This window comes from Mauremys mutica, chromosome 9, assembly GCF_020497125.1.
Source record: "Mauremys mutica isolate MM-2020 ecotype Southern chromosome 9, ASM2049712v1, whole genome shotgun sequence".
Taxonomy (NCBI): domain Eukaryota; kingdom Metazoa; phylum Chordata; order Testudines; family Geoemydidae; genus Mauremys; species Mauremys mutica.
In genome coordinates this window covers 3,064,780-3,091,549 of record NC_059080.1, presented here as the reverse complement: position 1 = coordinate 3,091,549, position 26,770 = coordinate 3,064,780, and the positions used below count along the sequence as shown (strand labels likewise).

The window sequence follows — 26,770 nt, the reverse complement described above, 5'->3', positions numbered from 1 at the left end:
TGCTCAGTGTAGACACTACCTGTGTCGACAGGTGGGGTTCTTCTGTTGGTGTAGGTAATCCACCTCTCTGAGAGGTGGTAGCTAGGTTGATGGAAGAAGTCTTCTGTTGACCTAGTGTTGTTTGCAATGGCGGTTTAGTCGGTATAGCTACTTCTCACAGTGGTATAGATTTTTCACAAAATCTAACCTGCCTCTTCAGCATTATTGATAATTCTACGATTTCCATCTAGTAAAGGACCCATCGTAGGGTTCTTTTTGTTCCTTATATATTTAAAAAATTTCCCTTCTTATCCTTAACTCTGCTGACTATAGATTTCTCCTTGTGTCCCTTTGCTTCCTTTATTAATGTTGTGCAATTCCTAGCTTCTGATTTATGTTCAATACTATCAACTCCCTCTTTCTTCCATTTGTTGTTTTATTTTTTTATAGCTGTCTTCCTTTCCCTTCTAAACCAGCTTGTTTTTTTAATCAGTACAGCATTTGTCATATATTGTGGGATTTTTTTAGTTTTGGGCATCTAGTAAAGTGTTCTTAAATAATTTCCAATTATCATTTGCATTTTTCTGATTAAATTCTTCCAGCTGATTTGGCTCATAATTGTTTTCAGCTTTTTGAAATTGGATCTTTTCCAGGTATGCATGTATATATCACTGGTCTGGACTATATTCTGTTTGCACATTATAAATATGGTCAAGGCATGATCACTTGTATGTAAGCAACCATTAATTTTTAGTTCTGTGATCAGTTCCTTTCTATCTGTGGAAACAAGGTCCAATATAGAATTCCCCCATGTTGGATGCAGTACTTTTTGAGTTACGAAATTGTCATCTATAATATTTAGAAATTCTAAGGCTGTTTTAGTATTACCAGCATGAGACCTCCTGCATATGTCACTCAATTTTAATTCCTGTATAATCACGCTGCTTTTTTTGCCTACACATCATAGGCCTAGTCTACACTGGGGGGCGGGGGATCAATCTAAGTTATGCAACTTCAGCTACGTGAATAATGTAGCTGAAGTTGACATACTGAGACCTACTCACCTCGGTGTCTTTACTGCGGTGAGTCAACTGCTGCCACTCCCCCGTCAACTCTGCTTGCGCCTCTCGCGGCGGTGGAGTACAGGAGTCGATGGGAGAGCGCCCGGGGGTCAATTGCTGGATCAACTGCTGCCTGCCATTTCGGCGGGTAGTATAGACCTACCCATAGATGCGTAAGGAGCCAGTCATACTGTTTCCTAGTGTGATTTATTTGGTGTCTGCTACAGACGTCCAACACCCCATCTTTTAGTTTCTGTTAAGAGACTGATCCATAAGCATTCAAGATGTTTTTCTTCTGAGTTTTCAGTTACTTGGAAACAGGTAATGCCAGAGGGCCACTCCCTTACCTGTTTTGCCCATTCAGTCCTTCCCAAATAGGTTATAACCATTGATTTTTAGTAGAGCCCTGCTTGGATACAAAATTTGTATCTGAATCGGATCCGCAAACATGGTCTGCAGATACCCGCAGATTTGCAGGGCTCTAATTTTTAGCATTCCAGTCATAGGAATCTCCATTTGTACCTTGATCCAAAACTAAGCCAACCTTTGTTTCTCTCCATAATGCCTTGTCAGGCAGCAACTCTTGGGAAGCCTTAGATGCTCAAGTTTAGGAGGGTTCACTACCTCGTTCAACCACGGATTACAAAGTTGAGTCTAGGGTTTTTGCCCTGCCAGATATATTTGAAAACAGTTCTGTGTAAGTCCATAAATGCTACTGAAACAGCTAGGGGAATGTATTAGAATGAATAAAGCTGTCAAGCAACAAACTCCATTCTAATTAGATTAGCTTTTCTTGTCCATTATACAGACAGGACTTCACATCCAGGTGTGTTTTATGATTGTAATTTGGAGAATGGCATTCTGTTGAGTGTCTTGCTTTTGGAGAGTGAATTAATGACTTTGTTTTAGTGGTGAAGATTGCTAGAATGCGATCTTTGGCAGAAACATTTTGTGTTGGTTTTTTAAAAATTTATTTAGTGGACTTCTCTTTGACACAGGAAAACCTCAAGGTCAGTTGAACCAGTAACATGTCCTGAGGTGCAGCAGCAACAGAAGAAGCAGAGAACAACTTTGTTCTTCTAGCAACGGCAACAGAAGTGACAGCAGGCAAGTTAGAGTTTGTTAAAGGATTTCTTTTATATGGTGCCATTTTTGGTAATGCCATATTCTAGGTGTTGCTTAGAACACAATAAATTAATAAGTAATGCTTTCACTTTATTCATGTGAATCACTTTTAATGAATTGTGTCAGATTTGACAGTTCCCATTTAGGTAAGATTCTAGATTAGCATTTATCATGAATCCTACCCCTGAACAGAAGGGCGCCCCTTAAAGTTTTTTTTTAAAATTGGTATTTATTTTTTTATTTTTATTTTTTTGCATGGAGGTATTGGTATAGAGGGCTTTATTTGTTAACTGAGGCTGAGTGCCTGAGGGATTTGCAGAAATTCCTAAATTTATTTTCTTTTATGTAGGACTGACTGTAAGCTGGCGCGTCGGGGCTCAACCCTCCCGCTGAGCCGGAGGGGAGCCACACCGACTCGCTCCTTGTCCCCTCTACGTGGGAAGTCCAGACCCTCTGGAGCAGGGGGGCTGGATAACAGCAAAAAGTCTCAATATGAGTCCAGTCCCTCTGGAGCCGGGGGGCTGGATAACGGCAATCAGTCTCGATGTAGGTCCAGTCCCTCTGGAGCAGGGGGGCTGGATAACGGCAATCAGTCTCAATATGAGTCCAGGTCCAGACCCTCAGGCAGGGGCTGCACAAGGCACACAGTCACTAAGTATACGCCCCGGCCCTCAGTTAGGGCGGGCAGCCGGACAGCAGTCCTTGGGCTCAGACCTCTGGAGCAGGGGCTGAGCAACAGCAGAGTCAATATAGGCTCAGGCCTCTGGAGCAGGGGCTGAGCAACAGCAGAGTCAATATAGGCTCAGGCCTCTGGAGCAGGGGCTGAGCAACAGCAGAGTCAATATAGGCTCAGGCCTCTGGAGCAGGGGCTGAGCAACAGCAGAGTCAATATAGGCTCAGGCCTCTGGATCAGGGGCTGAGCAACAGCAGAGTCAATATAAGCTCAGGCCTCTGGGTCAGGGGCTGAGCAACAGCAGAGTCAATATAAGCTCAGGCCTCTGGGTCAGGGGCTGAGCAACAGCAAAGTCAGTATAAGCTCAGGCCTCTGGATCAGGGGCTGAGCAACAGCAGAGTCAATATAGGCTCAGGCCTCTGGAGCAGGGGCTGAGCAACAGCAGAGTCAATATAGGCTCAGGCCTCTGGAGCAGGGGCTGAGCAACAGCAGAGTCAATATAGGCTCAGGCCTCTGGAGCAGGGGCTGAGCAACAGCAGAGTCAATATAGGCTCAGGCCTCTGGAGCAGGGGCTGAGCAACAGCAGAGTCAATATAGGCTCAGGCCTCTGGAGCAGGGGCTGAGCAACAGCAGAGTCAATATAGGCTCAGGCCTCTGGAGCAGGGGCTGAGCAACAGCAGAGTCAATATAGGCTCAGGCCTCTGGATCAGGGGCTGAGCAACAGCAGAGTCAATATAAGCTCAGGCCTCTGGGTCAGGGGCTGAGCAACAGCAGAGTCAATATAAGCTCAGGCCTCTGGATCAGGGGCTGAGCAACAGCAGAGTCAATATAGGCTCAGGCCTCTGGATCAGGGGCTGAGCAACAGCAGAGTCAATATAGGCTCAGGCCTCTGGATCAGGGGCTGAGCAACAGCAGGTAATTGCAGGCTTCCATGCCTGAGCGCTGAGGTGAGGGGGAAACTGCCACCCGCGAGTGGGGTGGCAGGGGGAACACAGGCCCGCCCACTCCACTGTGTTCCAGCCCGGGGCCCTATTAGCGGCTCACGGCCGCTGGTCAGTGGGGTCCTGACCGCAACACACTGACATGGGCACCTCAATGTCCGTAGCCTGACAAGGGTCGGCTATCCCCGGGCTACACTCCATATCCCCCTCGGGGCCTACCTGCACACTTGTACCAGGTCCGGGCCAGTCAAAGGTCCTCGGCTCCTCCGGGTCCGGGCTTGGTGGGAGGTCTGGTAGCACCTCCGGAAAGTCCGGCCAGGCCTGGTCCGGCGGCTCCTCCGGGTAGCAGGGCCGGGGAAGCCCCGGCGGCTCCTCTTCGGGGGGGGCGCAGGGGCGGTCCGGCGGGTGGTCCCAGTACCTGTCACGGTGCGGCTCTGGCGGCTCCTCCTCGTAGCAGGGCCGGGGAAGCGGAGGCCAGTCTGGGCAGCTGTCTTGGTTCCTAGAAGGCTCCCGGGCAGGAGCTCCCGCCGGCACGTCTGCTCCCGGCGGCTGCTGGCTCCTGACTGAGCTCTGGCGTCTTCCTTTTATACTTCCTGTCCCGCCCCTTGACTTCCGGGGGGCGGGGACAGGAAGTGGTGTCTCAGCCCACTTGGGCGTCTGGCAAGGAGCTCCCTCTGCTGGGCCGGAGGGGAGCCACACCGACTCGCTACACTGACCCATGAGCTTTGTGGAGTATTTAAACAAATGTGCCATTTTATAAACCTTTTATGTGAAATTATTTTCCACTTCATGCACATGAATAATACAACTCATTTAACACCTATAAATGCAAATGAGAGAACAACCTGTTCAAAAAGTGTTTTAGGACTATAAAGCTCAGTGTACCATCTTTCATAAAAGTAACCAATACAAAGTTCATAGAGTAGCTAATTTTTGTTGCAATTTCTTTCTTTATAATACAAAATAGGAAAGTAAATAAGTTCAGAACTAAAAATAAGTGTAGTTCAGTGGTATATACTTTGCAGTGCATGAGTTACAATTCTGTGTTAGTTGCAAATGAAAATAGTGTGCTTTGCTAAGTAATATTGCAGCAGTGTGCCCTTTAGCAAAATCCGTAAATTTAAATTGAGTTATGATTGAACACTAGAATCAATCTCTAATTATTGTAAAGGTACTTTAAACCTTTGAGAATGAAGAATGGGGGGTTGATAGTGTAAATATTTGGTAAGTGATTGTGGTACATTTAAAAAATATGGCTCATAAAAATTGAGGCTTTTTTTTTCTTTCTTTTAGTGTGCGTATTTTATCACACACTGGTAATTTAGGCTGGTTCTCCCCTTTACTCCTAAAATAGTCACAGCTTCTGTTTTAGTAAACTGTTCATGGGATAGATAGGCAGGGTCAGGCACAGCTAGATTAAACCATGAGATTAATTTGAAAAATCTAGGGCCTGTAGTTTCCCTGCTCACTTGATTAGTTTTCATAATTCATCCTCATTCCCACAGCAGGAGTAGTAGTCATAGGTGTTGGAACTAAGAGTGCTGGGTGTGCGGCAGCACTCTCTGGCTTGAAGTGGTTTCTATCATGTATCAGGGTTCACAGCTTGGTTCATTGGCTCTCAGCACCCTCCTATACAAATTGTACCAGCACCCGAGCAATAGTAATATAATATTTGCCTCCAGAAAAGCATTTTTTGGTTTCTCTTTCATTCTTTTATCCCTAAGTGTCAGTGGGAACAGTTGGTGGAACAAGGAAGGAGAGAATCAGTTGAATAGGAATGATTTGGACAGAGCTTGCCCTGCTTTGCTTAAAATCTTTGGAATCTGGGAATCTACGCTCTATTTCTTGCTGTCAGTCTGTGACTTTCTGCTCCACTTTTTTTTTTTGTGTGTTCAACTGCAGGTGCATGAACAGCACAGAAGATAATTTTGCTTTTCAGGGATGATGTGGAGAGACACTTTGTGAGTAACTGTGTGTGTTTAAAAACAAAACTTTACTGTGTAGGAACAGAAATGAAATTGAAGTTGAATTTATTTTCCTTATTCCATGTTGCATTAAATCAACTTCCCATTTATGACAGTTGATCATGCTTCAAGTCCTCATTAAGCTCAGAAAAAACATGAGTTTGAGGTGCATCCCTTGAAAAACAATTAATTTAAGGTGCCGTTTGGATGGTGTCTTTAAGTTCTAGAACTAAAAAATAGATTATCTGTACTGCTTCATAAACAGCCATTGATGGCAGTAACCTTTCTGTGGTGACTGATCCACTGATGAACTTTAGTGTTACCATGCAACATAATTTGCTCTTTAGATATGAATAATATATAACCTGTGAAGCTTGTTCTGTGGATGATCTTTGGCAAGATTAACGAGATACTTTGAGTCCCTTCAAATAGTGGCAGTGCTCCATGGTAGAAGGGTTGAATTAGCCACCTAAGGATGAGCTTTCTTCACTACTGCTAATAGGTCCATGTAATTTATGAATTAAATCTCTCTAATTCTGATTGAGGACTCTGACTTGTATCACACAAAGCTGGTATAGTAAAATTCTATAATACCATTAATTCTGAAAACCAGCTTTTCATCCACCCCCTGAAATGCAGCAGCAGTATGACAGGACACAGACACTACACCACAATTCAGCACAGGAAGTGAAGAAAAACTACCATAGTCTTTTCACCTCTAAGGCAAAAGGAACGATCCATATATTTAGCTCCAGTGCTTTGGTCACTTTTCTAAAACATTTATTCTTGTGAAAATTTGTGTTATCTTTAATGACCTTATGTGTTCAAAGCCTCGGTCTGGTGCCTTATTTGACACAGTAACTCTGTCAGTACGCTACTTCCTAGTGCCACAGTGGAATACTGAGTCATCAAGCAGCTCTTTCCTTCGAGCCAGCAATTTCTTAGCAGTAATATTACTGTAGCCTAGAGTAACAACTTAAAACTATATTGTCACATTACTCTAGGACTTTGTAGTAGAAGAGTCCCCCAGCAGCAATACTATCATTTTGCTTAATTTTACTTTCATATAGTATAAACATGCTGCGTTCCTTAGGGTGGCTTCTGAATATTCCCACTTGGGACATGAGTTAATCTTTCTTTCTCTCTCACCCCAACCCCCACTGTGGGGTGGGAAAATGCTGTTGAGTTCCGGGAACATTCTAGAAAAGCAGTGCCTGTTGAGACAGCTTGAGTGCCCCTTCATGGCACTAAGCATCTGGAGCTGAAGTATTGTGAGGCCTTGTTAACCCCTATCACCTCAGTTCCTTCCTTTTTCATTGACTAAGTACAGTCACAGGAACTTGAACTTCACACTCAGAATTTTACTTTTATCAAAAATTCTCTTGTTAACTTGTTATAATTATTCTAAACTTGTATAGCGATTACTTAACCAGTTTTTAATTCGTTTGGATCCTATTACAGGTGATTTTGAATACTGGTTCTGCCTTTTCTTCTAGAATCCAGACTTACGATAAAAACACACTTAAGCAGTATATTTTGTCCCTCTCCATCTTGGAGCTACATGCACAATTTTATGGATAACATTGTTCTGGTTACTGTTCTGTAACTAATAGAAAAAACAGATTTCATTCCTAGTAGTGTTAAATTAGATTAACGCTTGACTTCCTAATTCGGGGCTTGATTTCAGCCAATTTAAACAATGGATGTTATTCCCTTTCTTGATTCCTTCTTGACTAAAAGCAAAGTGTTGGCTTCCAGTCATCTTGCTGTTGGCTCCTTTCAGGTTCTGCTTGCCAGTTCAGGAAGGCTGACTGACAGTTTTTCTATGTTCCAGTGCCCTAGTTGGCACCTGGATTCCTTATGAATCAGGAGAAGAAAGTGCTGCTTTTGTTACTCCAGGAGACTTCAGCATCAATCAGTTGGGTTGATTTGATTTACATGGTGTTCTTGGGCCCATTCTTCCTGGCCAGGGCCCATGTGGACTTGCCATAGTTGGCAGACTGTAGAATTTAGCAGCGGCCAGAAACTAGGTGTCTGCACATCACTTCTCTGCCCAGCGTCAGTTCAGAAAGACCAGGAGCTGCATCCTGATCAGCGGAGCCATCAGTGTGGATAGCAAGGAGGAAGATTCCACTGATGGCTTTCAAATTGAAATAGAGATACAGAAGCTGTGATCCCATTATGCTTCTCCTTTTCAGTGAGGGAGCTCTTATACCCTGGAGTCTAGCCTACCAGAACAAGGCTGCTGCAGCTTCATGACCTCTTCCTAGCAGAGAATCTTTTTGACATCCTTCCTGTTCTCCCCCTAGCAGAGGAACAACCTAAAGAGACTTTCCTTTCCACTACTTCTGTAGCATCCTTCTGTCTCTTCCAGGCCTGCCTTTGGTTCCCCTGCAGTCAAGATGGTGCTTTTCAACACAGGAGGGTACCCACTGGTGGCTTATCTGGTTTCTCACATCTCTGAGGTTCAAAACATTACTCCAGTAGAGTTCAGGTCTCTGGTTCAAGGTGGTGGGCTATCTATGTTTATGAAGTGAAGTCTCTAGAACTTGTCCTCTCCATCTTTCCTCCAAAATTGTGAATTTGAGATACTCCATCTTTTAGATGACTCAACTTAGCCAGGAAGTTACGGGCAGTAAGACTCAGACTTTGTCTAGAGGCACCACTCAGTGGATGATGACTGTTCACAAAGAATCATCTGAGCTAAGCTTCCACAATTAGTCTGCAGGAATCTATCAAAGTTAAACTGCTGATTGCCAGAGGACATGGCCAAGCACACATTCTGGTTTGTTCTGTCCTGACTCACCAGGTTCTGTGCTCAACTGTGGAGTGGGACATGTGTTCAAAATTCAAGCTCCTGCTTCTGCTTTTCAAAGATTTGAGGCTATTTAGATATGTCCCAGACTCTGCTGTCAGGATGTTTTAAAGAGGTGGTGTAGCCATGTTGATCCCAGGATATTAGACACAGTGGGTGAAATATCTTTTATTGGACCAGCTTTTATTGGTGATGGAGAGAAGCTTTCACACTTTCACAGAGCTCTTCTTTACATATCTAGGAAATGTACTCAAATGTCACAGCTAATACAAGGTGGAACAGATTGTTTATCATAAGTAGTTAACACACATTGTCAGAGACATTCAGTTCAAAGTGAAGTGGCCAGTTAACACCAAGATAACTCTCAATACCTAGTAGCCCATGTATGCAAGAACAAATCTACTTCTTCCTCCTTCCCAGACAAACAAGCATAACTTCTGATGAAATGGGTTCTAGCCCACGAAAGCTTATGCCCAAATAAATTTGTTAGTCTCTAAGGTGCCACAAGGACTCCTCTTTGTTCTCTCTAACAGTCTCTGGTCAGTCCAGACTGTAAGTTTCTGGGCTCAATGAAGGCTGTACACCCTGCACTACTTTGTTCACTGGCAAAGGGAGTGTCAGTTTATATGACAGAGAAAAATAAGTGGCTAAGAGAACATAGTTCTAGTCCAGTATTATCTAATTTGAATTTCTGAAAACAGTTAAATGTAGTAAAATTTGAGTTTGATTTAAATTGCTTCATCAAAAGTAGAGTAAGTTAACAAGTGTCACATCAGCCTGGAAACTTTGGAATTGCTATGTTTTGAGATTGGATTAAAGTATTCTCTAACCATCAGGGGAATCTAGTTTTATTTAACCACAGTTGTCTTTTAATTAAAAGACCACAAATAAATGTATTGATGAAAAAGAACAGCTCTGAATCAGTATAACTTATAAATATTGGATTCATTTAACTATAGTAATTTTCAAAGCAGGGCTAACTATGAAAAATAATCTTGGCATAGGAACATTTGGGTTAGTTATTTGTGATGCTAAAATGTGATGCACACAGATGATAAATGGTCACTATTAAAGTCCTCTAAGTACAGAAAGTAGATAGATTTGCTTTCAGTAACATATGGTTAAGTCAGGTATGCTCTGATTCTTAAAATGAGAGATATAGCAGATAAGGATTACAGACATTGACACCCACTCTGAAGAGTCTGTCTGGATTTGCATACAGTAAGACTATTCTGTTTCAGACAGCATGAGCAGGTGCAATAATAGGTAATATCTTTGTGGCATTTCTTGCAAATTGTTATGGATCAAGATGCATGAGGATAAAATAAATATGGGGCAACTGTGGGTCAGGCTGATTAGACTTGGGAGGTAGGAGCCAGCATATCTGAGTTTTTTTCCCTATTCTGCTTCTGTCTTACCCGGTAACCTTGGGTTTAACTTCTGATGTAAATCTTTGTAAAATAGTGGTGCTGCTTATGCAGTTTTACAAAGTACTTGATCTATGAAAGTGAATGTTATCTAAGTGTGAGTATTACCACTATTTTTATTTTCTCAAAATAAGTTTTTGGTAATATCTAAATTGCAGAAAGCTGGAGACCTCAAAATATTTAGCAAGCAAGCAAGCTTCAAAGACTTACTGAATGTCTGAAGAAATAAAAATGGGTTTATAAATGAATATGTTCACACTGCAATGTGTACTTGCTGCAACTTGGAATCAATTTAAAAAATATATAGTTTAAAACATAGAAATCTGGTGGTGGTGGTAAATGTGTCCTCATTCAGCAGTCTTGTTCAGTTCTTAAATTTACAGCCTTTTTTAGTGCTAGATCACGAGTGAACTAGATAGATAGTGTTAAACCTCAAGTTGTGCAAAGAAGACATCTATGGCTCTGGTTCACTCATTGAGCTTGACATCTGAATTAGGGTTCCTCATTCTCCCTAATATCTGCCCATGTCTAATTAGGAGACTCATTTGTGCAATACTACTTGAAACTTTACTTCAGCTGTGGCTAACAATAATCAGTAGATTAAGGGAGTTTGACAAGTTTGACAGTAAAACTCAAAAGCTTGTTTCTCACAACAGATGTTGGTCCAATAAGATATTATCTTATACTCCTTGTCTCTCTAATATTTCTCCAATTATGCCATGCATAACATAAGCTGTTCAATTTGATGACTGGAATAATCGGCTCTTCTGGCTGTTCCTAATATTAGTAACTACCTAAAGATGTATTCTCTTACAGCACCTGGCTCATGAATATTGGTTAGTCTGACACTGCGGAATAAGATGACCCAACTCTGTTCCCTTGAATTAGCAGAGATGTTTTCTCTTTTCTTTTCTTTTCTTTTCTTTTCTTTTCTTTTCTTTTCTTTTCTTTTCACCTTTTACCATTTCTGTGGTTTTGCTGCTGTGTATTTTTTCTAAAAGGCACTATTCAGTGAATCTTGCCTTTCAGTGGGATCCATTTTAGTGTGGTCTTTGCCTAATAGACCTATAATTATTTCATTAGATGAAACTACATTCATAAGCATATAGCTGTTGACTTGCTATAGCTCTTTGACTGGTCTAAGCCTGTAGTGGGTGAAAAGCAAAGACACTCTGCAGAGCATTTAAGGTGTGTGTGTGTGTGTGTGTGTGTGTATGTATGTATGTATGTATGTATGTAAGTACCTCCTATTTTGTAGCGTATTTCCCATTAAACTTTTAAAAAATATTTTGTTTCAAATTTATTAGCAGGAGAGTCAACAAAAAATCTGCAGAAAATATTGAGTTTAAGATTTTCATACATCTTGCCAAATAAACTTGCTCTACTTTGCAAATCAAAAATGTGTAATATTGCTGATCAAAGACTTCATTAATAAGTCATAAGGACCATACTTAAATTTATAAATACACACACATGCTCTCAGGGAGATTACATCAAATGAAGACAGACAACTAAATATTGACAAATGTTGTAAGTACTTGCATACAAATATAAAAAGCTTACATACTAAGATGGGTGAACCTGAGTGCCTGGTATTAAATGATAATATTGATTTAATAGGCACCACAGAAACGTGGTGGAATTATGATAATCACTGGGACATAATACCAAGGTACAAAATATATAGGAGTGGCATTGTAGGTTACAATGATTGGGAAGTGCCACTACATGTGACAGAGCATAGAATCAAATACAGTAAAAAATCTTAACTGAATAAAGCAGTACCCTAGAGACTCTATGGATGGAAAATCCATGCTTGAATAATAAGACTATAGGAGTAGGACTATACCACTGACCACCTGACCAAGATGGCGGTAGTGATTGTGAAAGGCTCAGGGAGAATAGAGGGGATACAAAACCAGAAAACTGAAATACCCTGTTATTGGTTATCTCCATTTTGACTGGGTACATGTCACATCAGGATGGGATGCAGAAATAAATTTTCTAGGCACCATTAATGACTGCTTCTTAGAAAAGCTAGTCCTGGAACCCACAAGGTGAGAGGCACTTCTTAATTTAGGGGGGGAAATGCTGAAGAAACCCCCAAAGTAGCATTTACATTAGAAAGGGGAACTATACAATGAGGAAGCTAGTTCAACAAAAATTAAAATGAACAGTCGCAGGAGTGAAATCCCTGCAACCTGCATGGAAACTTTTTAAAAACATCGTTAGAGGTTCAAACAATATGTATTCTCTTCTTCCCCCCCCCCCCCCCAAATATGCCACCGTGGCTAAACTGAGCAAAAGAAGCTATTAGAGTCAAAAAGGCATCCTTTTAAAAGTTGGAAGACAAATCCTTGTGAGGAAAATAAACTCTGGCAAGTCGGGTGTAATTAGGGAGGCCAAAAAGAATTTAAGAGCAACTAGCAAAAGACAGAAAAACTAACAGCAAATTTCAAGTACAGCAGAAGCAGAAAGTCTGTCAAAGAATCAGTGGGGCCACTGAAAGATCAAAGTGCTAAAGGAGCACTCAGAGAAGACAAGGCTGTTACGGAGAAGCTAAGTGTATTTTTTTGTATCTGCCTTCACTGCAGAGGGTGGGAGGGAGATTCCTGAGCCATTCTTTTTAGGTGACAAATTTGAGGAACTCTCTGAGATTGAGATGTCAATAGAGGAGTCTTTGTAACAGATTGATAAGTTATACAATAGTAAGTTCCCAGGACCAGATGGTATTTACTCAAGAGTTCTGAAGGAATTCATATGAAATTGCAGAACTACTAACTGTTGTATGAAACCTATTCTTTAAATCAGCCTCTGCACTAGATAAGTGGCGGATAGCCCCTGTAATGCAGAGTTTAAAAAAAAAAAAAAAAGCACAGCTGCAGAGATGATCCTGGCAATTACGTGACCATTAGTCTAACTTCAGTACTAGGTAAATTAGTTCAAACTATAGTAAAAAACCCAGAATGATCAGACACAGAGATGAACATGATATGTTGGGGAAGAGTCGACAAGGCTTTTGTAAAGGGAAAGCATGCTTCACCAATATCAGAATTCTTTGAGGGGGTCAACAAACGTGAGCCAAGGTGATCCAGTGGATATTAGTGTACTTGGACTTTCAGAAAGCCTTTGACAAGCTTTTATCCCCAAAAGCTCTTTAGCAGTCACAGGATGAGGGGGCAGGTCCTTTCATGGATCAGTAACTGGTTAAAAGACAGGAAACAAAGGGTAGGAATAAATGGTCTGTTTTCAGAATGGAGAGAGGTATAGTGAGGCCCCCAACGCTGTGTGTTGGGACTAGTGCTGTTCAAGGTATTCTTAAATGATCTGGAAAAGGGTAAACAGTGAAGTGGCAAAGTTTGCAGATATATAGAATTACTCAAGATAGTTAAGTCCAAAGCTGACTGCGAAGCGCTACAAAAGGGTCTCTCAAAACTGGGTGACTGGGTACCAAAATGGCAGATGAAATTCAATGTGGATAAATGCAAAGTAATGACATTGGAAAACATAATCCCAACTATACATATAAAATGATAGGGTCTAAATTAGCTGTTACCACTCAAGAAAGAGCTCTTGGAGTCATTGTGGATAGTTTTCTAAAACCATCCACTCAGTGGGCAGTGGCAGTCAATAAGCTAAGAATGGTTAAGAACCATTAGGAAAGGGACTGGTAATAAGACAAACTATCATGCCCCTCTATAAATCCATTGTATGCTCCCACCTTGAACGTGGGTGCATTTCTGGTCACCCCATCTCAAAAAAAGATATATTGGAAATGGGGAAAAAGTACAGAGAAGGGCAACAATTACTAAGGGTATGGAACAGCTTTCATGTGAGGAGTGTTTAAAAAGATTGAGACTGTTCAGCTTAGAAGAGAGATGATTAAGGGGGATATGATAGAGATCTATAAAATCATGAATGATGAGGAGAAAGTGAATGGGGAAGTGTTATGTACCCCTTTACATAACACAAGAACCAGGGGTCACTCAATGAAATTAATAGGCAGCAGATTTAAAACAAACTAAAGGAAGTACTACTTCACACAACACAGTCAGCCTGTTGAACTTGTTGCCAGGGGATGCTGTGAAGGCCAAACATCTCTAATTCTTTTTTTAACTGTTATAAGTTCATGGAGAGTAGGTCGATCAATGGCCATTAGCCAAGATGATCAGGGATGCAACACCGTTCTTGGAGTCCCAAAACCTCCACTTGCCAAAAGCTGGGACTGGATACATCACTTGGTGATTGACCTGTTCTGTTCATTCCCGCCGAAGCATCTGGCTCTGGCCACTGTCAGAAAACAGGCTATGGGGCTAGATGGACCATTGGTCTGACTCAGAATGGCTGTTCTCATGGTCTTATACCCCCCCACCCAATTGAAAAGTTCATCATATAGTAAAGACTCTCTGACTTTCTATTACTGCATGGTCCAAGAAATAGGAGTCCAGGGTTTGTCCCTGCCAGGCAACATATGCAGTAGCATATAGCAGTAGATATTTCAGTACTGTTTTCCCCTATTCTTATAGAAGGGTAGGTGCCAGATTACAAATTTGAAAATAGCCAAGGATGAAAAGGAGAGGTAAAATCCTATAGAAAAACACCTGTCAGGGATGGTTTAGATCAGAGGTTGTGAAACTTTTTCTGCCAAGGACCCCTTTGGCACCTGATTAAATTTCTCAAACCCCTTTCATTTAATATTCATAAATTTCATGTTTTTCTTCTATTAGTTAGGTTACTTTACTATTTAAAAATATATAGTTAAAATAAGACTCACAAAGGAACCAAAAGAAAAATGTAGCATTCAAACCTTGTCCTGCAAATGGTAAAAGTTACAGATTGTCATTCTGGTGTGCCCTACTGCAGTACTCCAGACCCCCGCATAACCCTGTGAAAACATCCGCTCAGTGTGGAGCAGTAGTCAAAAAAGCTAACAGTGTTCGGAATCGTTAGGAAAGGGGTAGATAATAGAGTAAATATCATAATGCCACTGTATAGAGTGCAGCCACACTGTGAATACTGTGTGCAGTTCTGGTCAGCCCATCCCCTCCAAAATATATAAGAAATGGAAAAAGTACAGAGAAGGGCAACAAAATTGATTAAGGATATGAAATGGCTTCTGTTTGAGGAGAGATTAAAAGGGCTGGGAGTGTTCCTCTTAGAAAATAGATGACTAGGAAGGGATGTGATAGAGGTCTTATAAAACCATGAATAGGGAAGTGTTATTTATCTCTTCACATGACACAATAACCAGGGGTCTCAAAGAAATTAATAGGCAGTAGGTATTAAATACACACGAGGAAGTGCTTCTTCACACAATGCACAGCCATCCTGTGGAACTCATTGCCAGGGGATGTTTTCAAGGCCAAAAATATAATGGGATTCAAAAAAGAACTAGATAAGTTCATCAAGGACAGGTCAATCAATGGATATTAGCCAAGATGGTCAGGGATGCAACCCTGTTCTTTGGGTGTACCTAGCCCCAGATTCCCAAAAGCTGGGACTGGATGACAAGGGATGGATAATTGTTCTGTTCCGTTTGTTCCCTCTGAAACATCTGGCACTGTCCACTGTTGGAAGGCAGGATACCGGGCTAGACGGACCATTGATCTGACCCAGTATGGCCATTCTTATGTTCATGGTGGACTCCTGGGGGTCTGGGTACCTCACTTTGGAAACCACTAGTTTAGGTATACTTAATCTTGCTCCAGCAGAGGGCGGAAGCCTAGATAACCTCTAAGGTCTCTTCCAGCTCCACATTTGTATGATTTTATGACAATTCAAAATTTTGTGGCCCAAACAAGGATGACAGAAAAATTGGGGGGGCAAAGAAGCTAGGAAAGGGTAAGTTTGTTGGGGATTAATACAGGGTTATGTGTAAATTATAAATTTGACTCTAAACCCTTAGAAGTAAGGCCCATATATGTCTTCCAGCGTGTTTCTAGAGGGCCTAGTGCAGCAGTCCCTACTTTTGATTTGGGCCTCTTGGCAATACTGCTTATAAGCCAAAGCATTACTTAATAAAACCCTTCTTCCTTCCGCCCATCCCTTGCATCTGCATAAAGTGAATCCTTCTGTTTTTTGTTTGCCTTGGTTTAGAAGGTTAGTAGAATAATGGTCCCAAAAATACTGTCAAGAAAATCTGTTTAAATGGGGATGTTTCGTGATTGCTAGTTTTCTGCACTGCCAGTTGAAAACACTAGTATATTGGAAAGCAATCTATGTAGTGAAATTGAGTTTAAATTTCATTTCGTACATAACAAGAGAGCCACCCCTGGACGCTACAGTGCTAATAAGCGATGGTCACCTAAACATTACCCTATACCGGAAACCTACTGATTGCTATACTTACCTACATGCCTCCAGTTTTCATCCAGACCACATCACATGATCCATTGTCTACAGCCAAGCTCTAAGATACAACTGCATTTGCTCCAATCCCTCAGACAGAGACAAACACCTACAAGATCACTATCAAGCATTCTTAAAACTACAATACCCATCAGAAGAATACCCAGAAGTCACCTACTCCAGGACAGGCCCAACAAAGAAAGTAACAGAACACCACTAGCCATCACCTTCAGCCCCCAACTGAAACCTCTCCAGCGCATCATCAAGGATCTACAACCTATCCTGAAGGATGAGCCCTCACTCTCACAGATCTTAGGAGACAGGCCAGTCCTCGCTTACAGACAGCCCCCCAACCTGAAACAAATACTCACTAGCAACTACACACCACACAACAAAAACACTAACCCAGGAACCTGCAACAAAGCCCATTGCCAACTCTGTCCACATCTATTCAAGGGATACCATCATAGGACCTAATCACATCAGCCACACCATCAGAGGCTCGTTCACCTGCACATCTGCCAATGTGATATATGCCATCATGTGCCAGCAATGCCCCTCTGCCATGTACATTGGCCAAACCGGACAGTCTCTATGCAAAAGAATAAATGGACACAAATCAGATGTCAAGAATTATAACATTCAAAAACCAGTCGGAGAACACTTCAACCTCCCTGGTCATTCATTTACCTAAAAGTCGCAATTCTTCAGCAAAAAACCTTCAAAAACAGACTCCAACGAGAAACTGCAGAACTGGAATTAATTTGCAAACTGGACACTATCAAATTAGGCTTGAATAAAGACTGGGAGTGGATGGGTCATTACACAAAGTAAATACTATTTCCCCATGCTATTTTCCCCCCTACTGCTACTCACACCTTCTTGTCAGCTATTTGAAATGGGCTATCCTGATTATCACTACAAAAGTTTTTTTTCCTCCTGCTGATAATATCCCACCTTAATTGATTAGTCTAGTTAGAGTTGGTATGGCAACACCCATTTTTTCATGTTCTCTGTGTGTATATATATCTTCCTACTGTATTTTCCACTGCATGCATCCGATGAAGTAGGTTTTAGCCCATGAAAGCTTATGCCCAAATAAATTTGTTAGTCTCTAAGGTGCCATAAGTACTCCTCGTTCTTTTTGCAAGCAGAGGTATTTTAAAAAAATAGATAAAATCAGGATCAGAGTATTTCCCACTGGCCCTGGTTATATGCTGATTTATTTGAGTGAAATAGGACAGTCTGAAACAAAAGTTCTATTGTACTTTTTGTATGGAGTCTGTCTACAGCTCTGTACTTAGTTGCTGTGTGAATAAGCAGGCAGTTTTCATTTTGAACTTCTATTTTGCATAAATCTTCCTTTAAAATTTGTCCAGAGGAGCAGAATTACTTGGTTTGTCTGTTTCTTGTTGCCAGACTGTGGCTGTTGGAGAGTTCAAGTTATGCATTCTGATTCTCAGACATGGATTGACTTGAAAGCCAAGATCCTTTAGGGTACAGACGCCTACGTACTTAGACAATGAAATAATCCAATTTTTAGCTCGGCAGCCCAGGAGCGTGTTGTTAGCCCAAATGCAAATACTGCATAGCAGCTGGATTTGTCAAGAGCAATTTCAAGCTTTTAGTAAGCAGGCAGCAAAAAATGTATATTGTTTTTTATTTATTAAACAGCTTTTGAGGCATATTTTGTTATATGTAAGGTGTCTTATTTTGTCAAATATAAGACTGCTACATCTACCATGAAATAAAGATTTTTGGATTATGGAATGTTCATGATACTGTACTGGATGATTTCAAGGCATACAATGAGAGGAGGGGCATGCAACAAGGGTTACAAAGGTCTGTTATTCACATTGCTATCTTTTGTTTTCAGTGCCAACTCTTGTCCTTGGTATTAATAATTCAACTTTGAACTACTTAATGAATCGGATGCTTAAATTTGCTTTAACAAAAATGTCTCGCTGTAAAAGCTAGCTATTAGGGTAATAGTTTATGCATAACTTTTTTTAAAATTATATGTACCATCTGGGAGGAAAAAAAAAAAGGTTTTGTATGACATAGTTCAGTTCAATGGACTATTCCAGTAGAGTAAAACAAAATTTTAGGTGTTTGATTCCTGAAATATCACTTGTTAGCAATAGAATATCTGTTCGGATTTCCTCAACACATAATGCTTAATTGACTGTACATATGTTAAATGCTGAACCTGAATGCACGTTAGTGTGGACTGTGAAGTCTCTTGATGATGTGAACGCCAGACACTTCCTTAAATTATAGACCGTGGCTTATCGCAGCACAGATGGAAGCACTCTTCAGTGTTTTGAATCTTGAGTAGAGAAATCCTGAGAAAATGGTTTCTAAAAATCATATATTTTAATTTCACACACTTCTCTTACTGAAGGAGAAAGTGGTAGTGAAAAACCTCCAAAGATTATAGCTGCTGGTAAAATTGTTCTGAAAATGTTTGTTTCTCGTGTCTCCATAGTAGTCATTGATAAGTGACCTGGCACAGTACATATGTAATACAATGTAGGATTTACATTTGACTTCAGAACATAATACCCTCTGTAAGAGAGAAGGGTCTAAATCTTTATATACTACTATCATGCTGTCTGAGTGCTCAGCCATCAGCTTACATCTCTTGTCATGTTTTCAATTATTTGTACAGGGTTTTGGAAATATAAAGTGCTGCATTAATAGTTACCACTTACCCGCATTTGTGATGCTTGCCTGTGGTATGTTAACATGGCTCTCCTGGTTCTGATATAAGAATGAGAGGTTAAAAACAATCTTTTTTGTAAAAGTACTTTGGCTTTACTCAATTTCTACTTTTTAAATCACTGTTACTAATTAAATGACTATTGTAATTAAAGAAGAAAGAGACTTTGAGTTCATCTACTTTTTTAAAGGCAGGCTATAGCAGCTTGAAAAATCTACTAGCTCTGGGCAAGTAGGAATCTTGAATCTTCAAGCTCTGCAGAATCAAAGCTTTCATTTTTAAAAAAATCTAACCTTTAAATATGAAAAGTGTACACCAATGCAGTTCATATTCTTCAACCTGCAGAGAGCCCCATTGTTCAGGTATTACAGTAGTGTCAGGAGATTTCATGAACCTACTCTCATGGGCACTGTGCAAACAAAATGAAAACACTGTTTCTGTCTCAAGGAGTTTACAAACCAAGTATGAGAGAACAGGTGGAGATGGGGGAGGAGGCCATTATAACCATAATAAGCAGCAATAACAGCACACCAGCTGCCAGTCTGTTGTTAAGTGTCTTGTAAGCAGGCACCATTGCCTAGGTGAGTTAAGGTGAGATGTGAAGAAGAAGAATGTAGTACATTTATGGATTTTTAAAGGGAGCTCCTCCCATATATAAGGGGCTGTATGGGCAAAAGCATGGCAATGCTTGTTGGACAGTTTGACTAATGGAAAATAAAGGCTGACATCCCTGGTGTGGCAGAAGAGGGCATAGATGACTCCGTACCATGTAAGAAATGGGGCAGAGCTAAGCCCGAAGGGCCTAAATACAGAATACAAATAGTTCATTCTTCATGTGGTGGAAGAGGAGGCGCCCATGGAGGGATACACAGAATGAGGGTTATCATGCATGAGATGACTATCCAGGAAGATGTTTGCCCCAGTGTTTAAATGAATTTAAGGGCAGAGTGGCAATATGGCATTTTCCAGACCAGAAAGGAGTTTTCAGTAGTCAACTGAAATAGATCAAATTTAGCTGTGTAGAAGTCCAAAGAAAGATGGCGTTTGGAGATGTTGTTAGGGTTGCCAACTTTCTAATTTCTGAAAACCAGAACCTCCCAGCCACCTCCGCCCCCCCGCCCCCTACATTCTGCCCCTGCTTTGCCTCTCCCACCCCCAAGGCCCTGCCCCTTCTTGCTCCTTCCTGGTCACTGCTGTCCCCTCTCCCCCTTTGTCATCGCTCAAGAGAGGATGTGACTAAAAAAGTTATTTCTGATCCCAGCATGGCTTATGTGAAGGTTACAATTCTTTTTCAGTGACACATGAAGAATTTGACATTTGCCAAAACTCAAGAATACCTTAGAGTTGAGAACTAGATACAGGGTTGACATAAGTTACCTCTTGATTTATCTCATGGTAGCTAAGATGCTGATCTTTGAGACTAACTGCTAACATGTAAGGATGATGGAGGAAATATTCACAGTTTGTTTTGAATACTTTATGGTGACAGAAGGACTTAGGTGAATTGTTGGCTTCCATTTGAATGGAAGTAGCAATCTCTTGAGTGCTAGTTGAAATTTTCCTTACAGCCCTAAGGGTATGCCTGCATAGCAGTCCTGGTGTGTAGACCTTCCAAATTAGCTGTATCTAGCTCGCTGGGTACCACAACATGGGTTTCAACTCGGGATGTACAAGCCCGCCTGGAACCCTGGATAGTTACATAAGGTACGTCTACAGTGGATGTGATTGGCAGTGTATTGGGTACATGTAGCTATGTGTTCCAGTGAAAAGCAAGCTGCGTCCACACTGCAGGGTATAACTACACACGAGTGAAAGGCTCCAGCAGTGAGTAGCTGCTCTAGCGAGCCTTTCCCTGTGATGGGGAAGGACTCTGGCAGCAGGACACTACACTGCTAAAAATAGCTGTGTGGACAGGGGAGGCATTGCTTGTGCTTGTAGAGAGATGTGTAGGGTACATAACCACAGGGTTCAGGCATGTCTTTACTTGCCTAAACAGTGCCTCACCAGCTACACTGCTATTTGTACCAGTGCTAGGGGGACATGCTTTGTATGTACTCTGCGTGCTGCCGTAAAGCCTGCAGTGTAGACATTTCTGTAGGCAGCTAGGTTGTGCTGAAGCCCTGGATTACAGCTAACTGGGATATGTGTACACAAGCTACAGTCACACCACATGAGGTGCAGACCTACCCTAAGAGTCAGGGGAGGAGGAGAAATTAATGCTCTGGGAGTAGTAATCACAGAATTGTCACATCAAGAAATCAGAATAAGAACTAAGCCCTCCCTCCCCCGCCACCTGGGATTCTTTCACCTCTGCAGCATTTCAGTTTACCACAAGTTATTTCACTTTAATAAATTGAGCTAACTGGTATCTAAACCTTTCCAAAAATGGAGGGTTTTTTTGCCTCTTGCCAGTAGAGAATCTCACCACAATTAGCCTTGCATATTGGTAAACACTGATTACTGGTTTAAAGACACAGATTTTTGCCCTGTTTATTAAGTATATTTATTAGGTCACTTACATTTTGAGGCATCATTTATTCAATCTAGAGAGTATAAACCATGTTTAATATTTCACTTACAACATTTTCAACGGAATGCAAAGTGTTTCACAAGCATACATTGAAATATCAGTTTCTCTGTGAAGTATATAAACATCTGGATTAAAATTTACAATTTGAGAATTGGTAAAAGTCAACCATTTATTTAGTTACCTAATTTTCAGAGGTTCTGAGTGTCCAAAATTGCCACTGAAGTTGCAGGGAGGTGACTTCAGGTGCTGACAACCTTTTACCATTTTTGGTGTTTTACACAATTGCCTGATGTTGGGCACTCCAAGTTTAAAACAAATTTGGCCTATAAACATTTAACATAGAAAAACTGAGAGTAAGTTGCTGAAGGCCACACAGTGACTCAATGATAGAGGCAGTTGCAAACCAAGTGAGTTGACTTCTAGTTTCCTGCTGTAATCAGTACTATTATTCCTTTGTGGTAAATTGTATAAGGCAGGGGTTGGCAACCTTTCAGAAGTGCTGTGCTTGAGTCTTCATTTATTCACTCTAATTTAAGGTTTCACGTGCCAGTAATACATTTTAATGTTCTTAGAAGGTCTCTTTCTATAAGTTTATAATGTATAACTAAACTATTGTTGTATGTAAAGTAAATAAGGTTTTAAAAATGTTTAAGAAGCTTCATTTAAAATTAAATTAAAATGCAGAGCCCCCCAGACCAGTGGCTGGGACCCAGGCAGTGTGAGTGCCATTGAAAATCAGCTCGTGTGCTGCCTTCGGCACACGTGCCATAGGTTGCCTACCCCTGGTGTAAGGGCTTACTTAAGAAGTTGGTTGCAGGAAAAGTGGCAAAACTAGGTATCTCCATCAATTCTGTGAGGCTTTTTAGCCAGCTGAATTAGTTACCTAATGGCATCACATGCAACAACTAGCAGAATTTATATTTAATCATGCAAGAGAGCTAGATACATTTGGGAGGAGAGTGAAAAAAGGCCTTTCTGCTGTTTACCCATAGCTTGTAGGTTTGAATAATAAAAATTTTATTTCCTCTACCCTTAAACTATACAATATCCTGGGACCATGTGAATTGGTCTAAAAAATCCAGTCAACTTTTAATTACCTGCCAGTTTTACTGGCAATTTTTTTTCTAATTTCTGGTCTTCTGCCGTACAGTTGTGCATACAGTATTTCAAGTTAGTATGAGGAGGCGGTAGATGCTGTTTGGGTCATACTTTTTGTTGCAACCTAGGGTATTTTTCTTAAAAGGTGCAGAAACTGAACATTTTATTTTGCTAAAATCCATACTCTGACACTTTGTTTGGAAATAGACCTCTACTAACAACCAAATTAAAAATCAGTATTCCTTTTGATATTAAATCTTTTGAAAATTATCCAAACGTTGAGAAATTCTCAGTCTTCTACAGTTTATTTGCTTATTTTGCAAAAAGCAAATAATTACACAGTTGTCCCATTTATTTGTTAACTTTACATGCTACTAATTGATTCAGCAAACACATGTGAGTAGTCCTGGTGAGTTCAGTGATACTCCTCACATAGTTACCCACATGCATAAGAATCTGTAAGGTCATGGGGTAAGATTACATTTAGCTCTTCCATTATAAACTTGCATTTCCAAAGTTTAGTTAGTTTTTTTGTTTTTTTTGTTTTTAAATATGCAGTGCAAGATACTAGCTGAAGAGTGATATTTCTTGGTTTGGATAAAAATGTTTGTCCTTTATTGATAAAGTTACCAATTTGTATTCTAAAAAAGGTATTTAAAATCTACAAGGGGTCGGGTCTTAATTTGTATTCTTGCATTGAAACTATTAGCTGTATCCCACTGATGATACTGTACATAACGTGCACGAGAAAGGCATTAATTGTATTCTAAATAAAAATAAAGTTAGCACTTGATCTGATAAACTCGCCCAGTTACTTTTTTAGAAACCCATTAATATTTAAGTATTGTGTTCTTGAGATCAGTAAAATTTTAAATCCAAAGATACACTTTTTATACATAAAATTCCATACTTTTTTTTGTATTGCACAGATCAAGGAAGCTCTAATAATTGAGAAAGTTAGGTAAATATTTTAATGGTAGAAAAATAACTGTGGATCTGATTACCAAAACCCTGACTTCAAAGTTACAGCTGACTCACAGCTTAAACTGAAAACATTTTTGAAGTTCTGCGACAGTAATAAAGGAGTTACAAGGCTCTTTTCCTGTTTTTTCACTATTTTAACTAATGCCCTTTCAGCATCTCAAAGATTCTTTTAGGAGAGAATTCTTAAATGGCTATTTAAAAACAATTTCCTATAACGTGACTTTGTGCCTCATTTGCAATTTGTACAATGTGGTTTCAATTTTTTTTTAAATATTAAGATGAGGCAATATATTCTTAATGACGTCCAGAAACACATTTGCTACTTCATTGTTAACAGGGTGGAATGCGATCAAACAGGTTAACCAGTTTCTTAGCAGTCCTTTCTAGTTGCACAGACAGGATCTAAATGCAGTACCTTGTAAAAAGTTCTGTGACTTCAGGTTTGCCAGAGTGACAGTTATGCAGGCACAATAAGTGAGGATTTGAAAGTAAAATTGTGCTAAACTGGCTTAAATATCTTCTATACATTCAGATTTTGTGAAGGAGATGGGGAGAACATAGTTCTAAGAAATGTGTTTCATTAGGGGGATAACTGTCTCTACTGAGGATTGGCAGTTTATGTCTATAGTGTTGTTTAGATATTTATACCTGTTTACTTGAGACATTTTAGTTCATGAATAGTAATTTATAGTTGTTTTGAGATGTAGAAAAATGGCTTTTCAACAAGGTCCTGAAAATAGTTTCTAAAAGACAGACAAAATGTTAAAAATATGTTCAAAACTAAAAAGGGAGGGGCAGTATGATTGCAATAAGCAATGGTTCAATTTACTGTGCCGCAATAAATTAATTATATAATGGACCTATTGTTCATTCTGTCACTCTGTTGTGCTTTTTCTTTCCATTTAAAACAAAAGCCACCTTTTCCTAACAAAACAATAGATAGGCTTCATGAATCTTCAACAGTGACTGCATTTTTAAGTCCCTCATGTTAAATACACTTTAGGGTAGCTGCTCCTTTTTAAAATTACATGTTACATTTTATCTCATTTGGTCAACAGGGGAGTTACTAACCTTGACGGCATGGATCATTCTGTGCTCAGAGGGGAGATGTCAGCAGTGCTTCACGACAGGTATGTTTTATATAAGTAGCTAAAATCAGGCAGCATCTTCAGTGCTTATTGTCAGGGTGGCTGCGATTTTTCTTAACCTTGAAAACCTATTCCTTTTTTCTTTCTGGAAAAGCTTGAAGAAATCTGAAAAACAAACAAAACAGAACAAAAAAGCCCCCCAAAAACAAAAGCAAATGTTTTGAGAAATAAAACATACAACACACAATATGCTGCTCACTTCATAAGTGTATTTGTTCCTCTGACGTAGAGTACATGATTTTTCCAAAATGAAAAGCTTGCAGTTCTATAAGTAAAATGCAAGGAATCAGTTAGAGATCCCTCCCTAGTCTATCTAGTGACGTGTAGCAGTCTTTTGGATCTGCTCTTGCTCTTTGTCAGGAACACAATCAGAATATGCTAAAGACACTTGATTGCTGGGCTGGTTGAGGAGGAATTCTGGTGTTTTTAAAACAAAATTCTGAATTCAACTACCCTGTTTTCTTTGATTTTTTTTCTCTTTTTTTTTTTTTAACTTCAGCTTTCTATTATTGATGCAGTTAACTGTTACCCAACCTTTCTAGAGAAACGGATTCAGGGTAGGAATCTAGACGCTTCTCTTTATATACTAGAAGATGATAAAATCCAGATTGTTTTAGCAGCTGCATTTCAGCCTTTTCTTTCTGTTTTGAACTCTATCATAAACTCTGTTTGGGATCAATCATGTTTTATATAATTGGAATGGTTCTAGAGTCCCTTATATAAAATCATAGAAATGTAGGACTGGAAGGGATTTTGAGCGGTCATCAAGACTATCCCCCTGCACTGAAGCTGAACCAAATAAACCTAGACCATTCCTAAAAGGTGTTCTTAATACCTCCAATGATGGGGAATTCTGCAGCCTCCTTTGGAAGCCTGTTCCAGAACAACTATCCTTGTGATAAGAAAGTGTTCCCTAATACTTAACCTAAATCTCCCTTGGTGCGGATTAAGCACATTACTCCTTCTCCTATCTTCAGTAGACACCGAGAACAATTTTATCATCCTCTTTATAACAGTTCTTAACATATTAGGAGACTTACCAGATTCTACTGCCGTCTTCTTTTCTAAGGTTTTCTAAACCTTTCGTCATTTTTGTTACTCTCCTCTGGACTCTCTCCAGTTTGTCCACATCTTTCCTAAAGTGTGGCACCTGGAATTGGACAGAGTGCTCCTGCTTTGAGGCCTCACTAGCGCCGAGTAGAGTGGGACAGCTACCTCCTATTCTTACCTTTGACATTCTTGTTAATACGTCACAGAATATTAGCCTTTTTCACAGCTGCATCAAATTGTTGACTTGTATTCAACTTGTGATCCACTATAACCCTCAGATCCTTTTCAGCAGTACTACCGCCTACCCAGTTATTCCCCATTTTGTAGTTATGAATTTCACTTTTCCTTCCTAAGTGAAGTACTTTGCACTTGTCTTTATAGAATTTCATCTGGTTGATTTTAGACCAATTCTCCAATTTGCCAAGGTAATTTTGAATACTAATCCTGTCCTCCAAAATGCTTGCAACACTTCCCAGTGTGGTGTCATTCACAGATTTTATAAGCATACTCTCCACGCCATTATCCAAGTCATTAGAGAAAATATTGAATAGTAATGAACCAAGGACAGACATAAACCCTCCCAGTTTGACAGCCAACCATTGATCACTACTTTTTGAGTATGGTCTTTTAACCAGTTGTGTGCCCACCTTACAGTAATTTCATCTCAACCACTCTTGCCTAATTTGCAGGACTGTGTCAAAAACCTTACTAAAACCTTACTAAGATATCTCGCGTCTACTGTTCCCACCCCCAGCCGTTAGGCCAGTAACCCTGTTGGCTATTCCTTATAACCCTCTTATTCTTTAATTTGATTGTTTAATAATTTGCTCCAGTATCTTTCCACATATCTTTCCACTTTTGGCTGACTGGTCTGTAATTTTCCAGGTTCTCTTTGTTCCCCTTTT

At 40.3% G+C, this 26,770-nt stretch overlaps 1 protein-coding gene across 5 annotated transcripts in view; it reads left to right on the top strand.

Moving 5' to 3' along the window:
- The window catches only part of KLHL13 (kelch like family member 13), a 140,526-nt gene that overhangs the window by 31,289 nt on the left and 82,467 nt on the right, over positions 1 to 26,770 (top strand). For 3 of the 5 annotated variants that reach the window (XM_045031083.1, XM_045031081.1, XM_045031082.1), the window contains 3 exons: positions 2,039 to 2,147; positions 5,682 to 5,740; positions 24,726 to 24,797. In XM_045031083.1, the coding sequence (XP_044887018.1) occupies positions 5,721 to 5,740; positions 24,726 to 24,797 (92 nt within the window). In that variant the 5' untranslated portion in view covers positions 2,039 to 2,147; positions 5,682 to 5,720. Of the gene's footprint in view, positions 1 to 2,038; positions 2,148 to 5,680; positions 5,741 to 24,725; positions 24,798 to 26,770 lie in introns of those variants that run through there. The other 2 variants (XM_045031084.1, XM_045031079.1) reach the window with 2 other exon arrangements.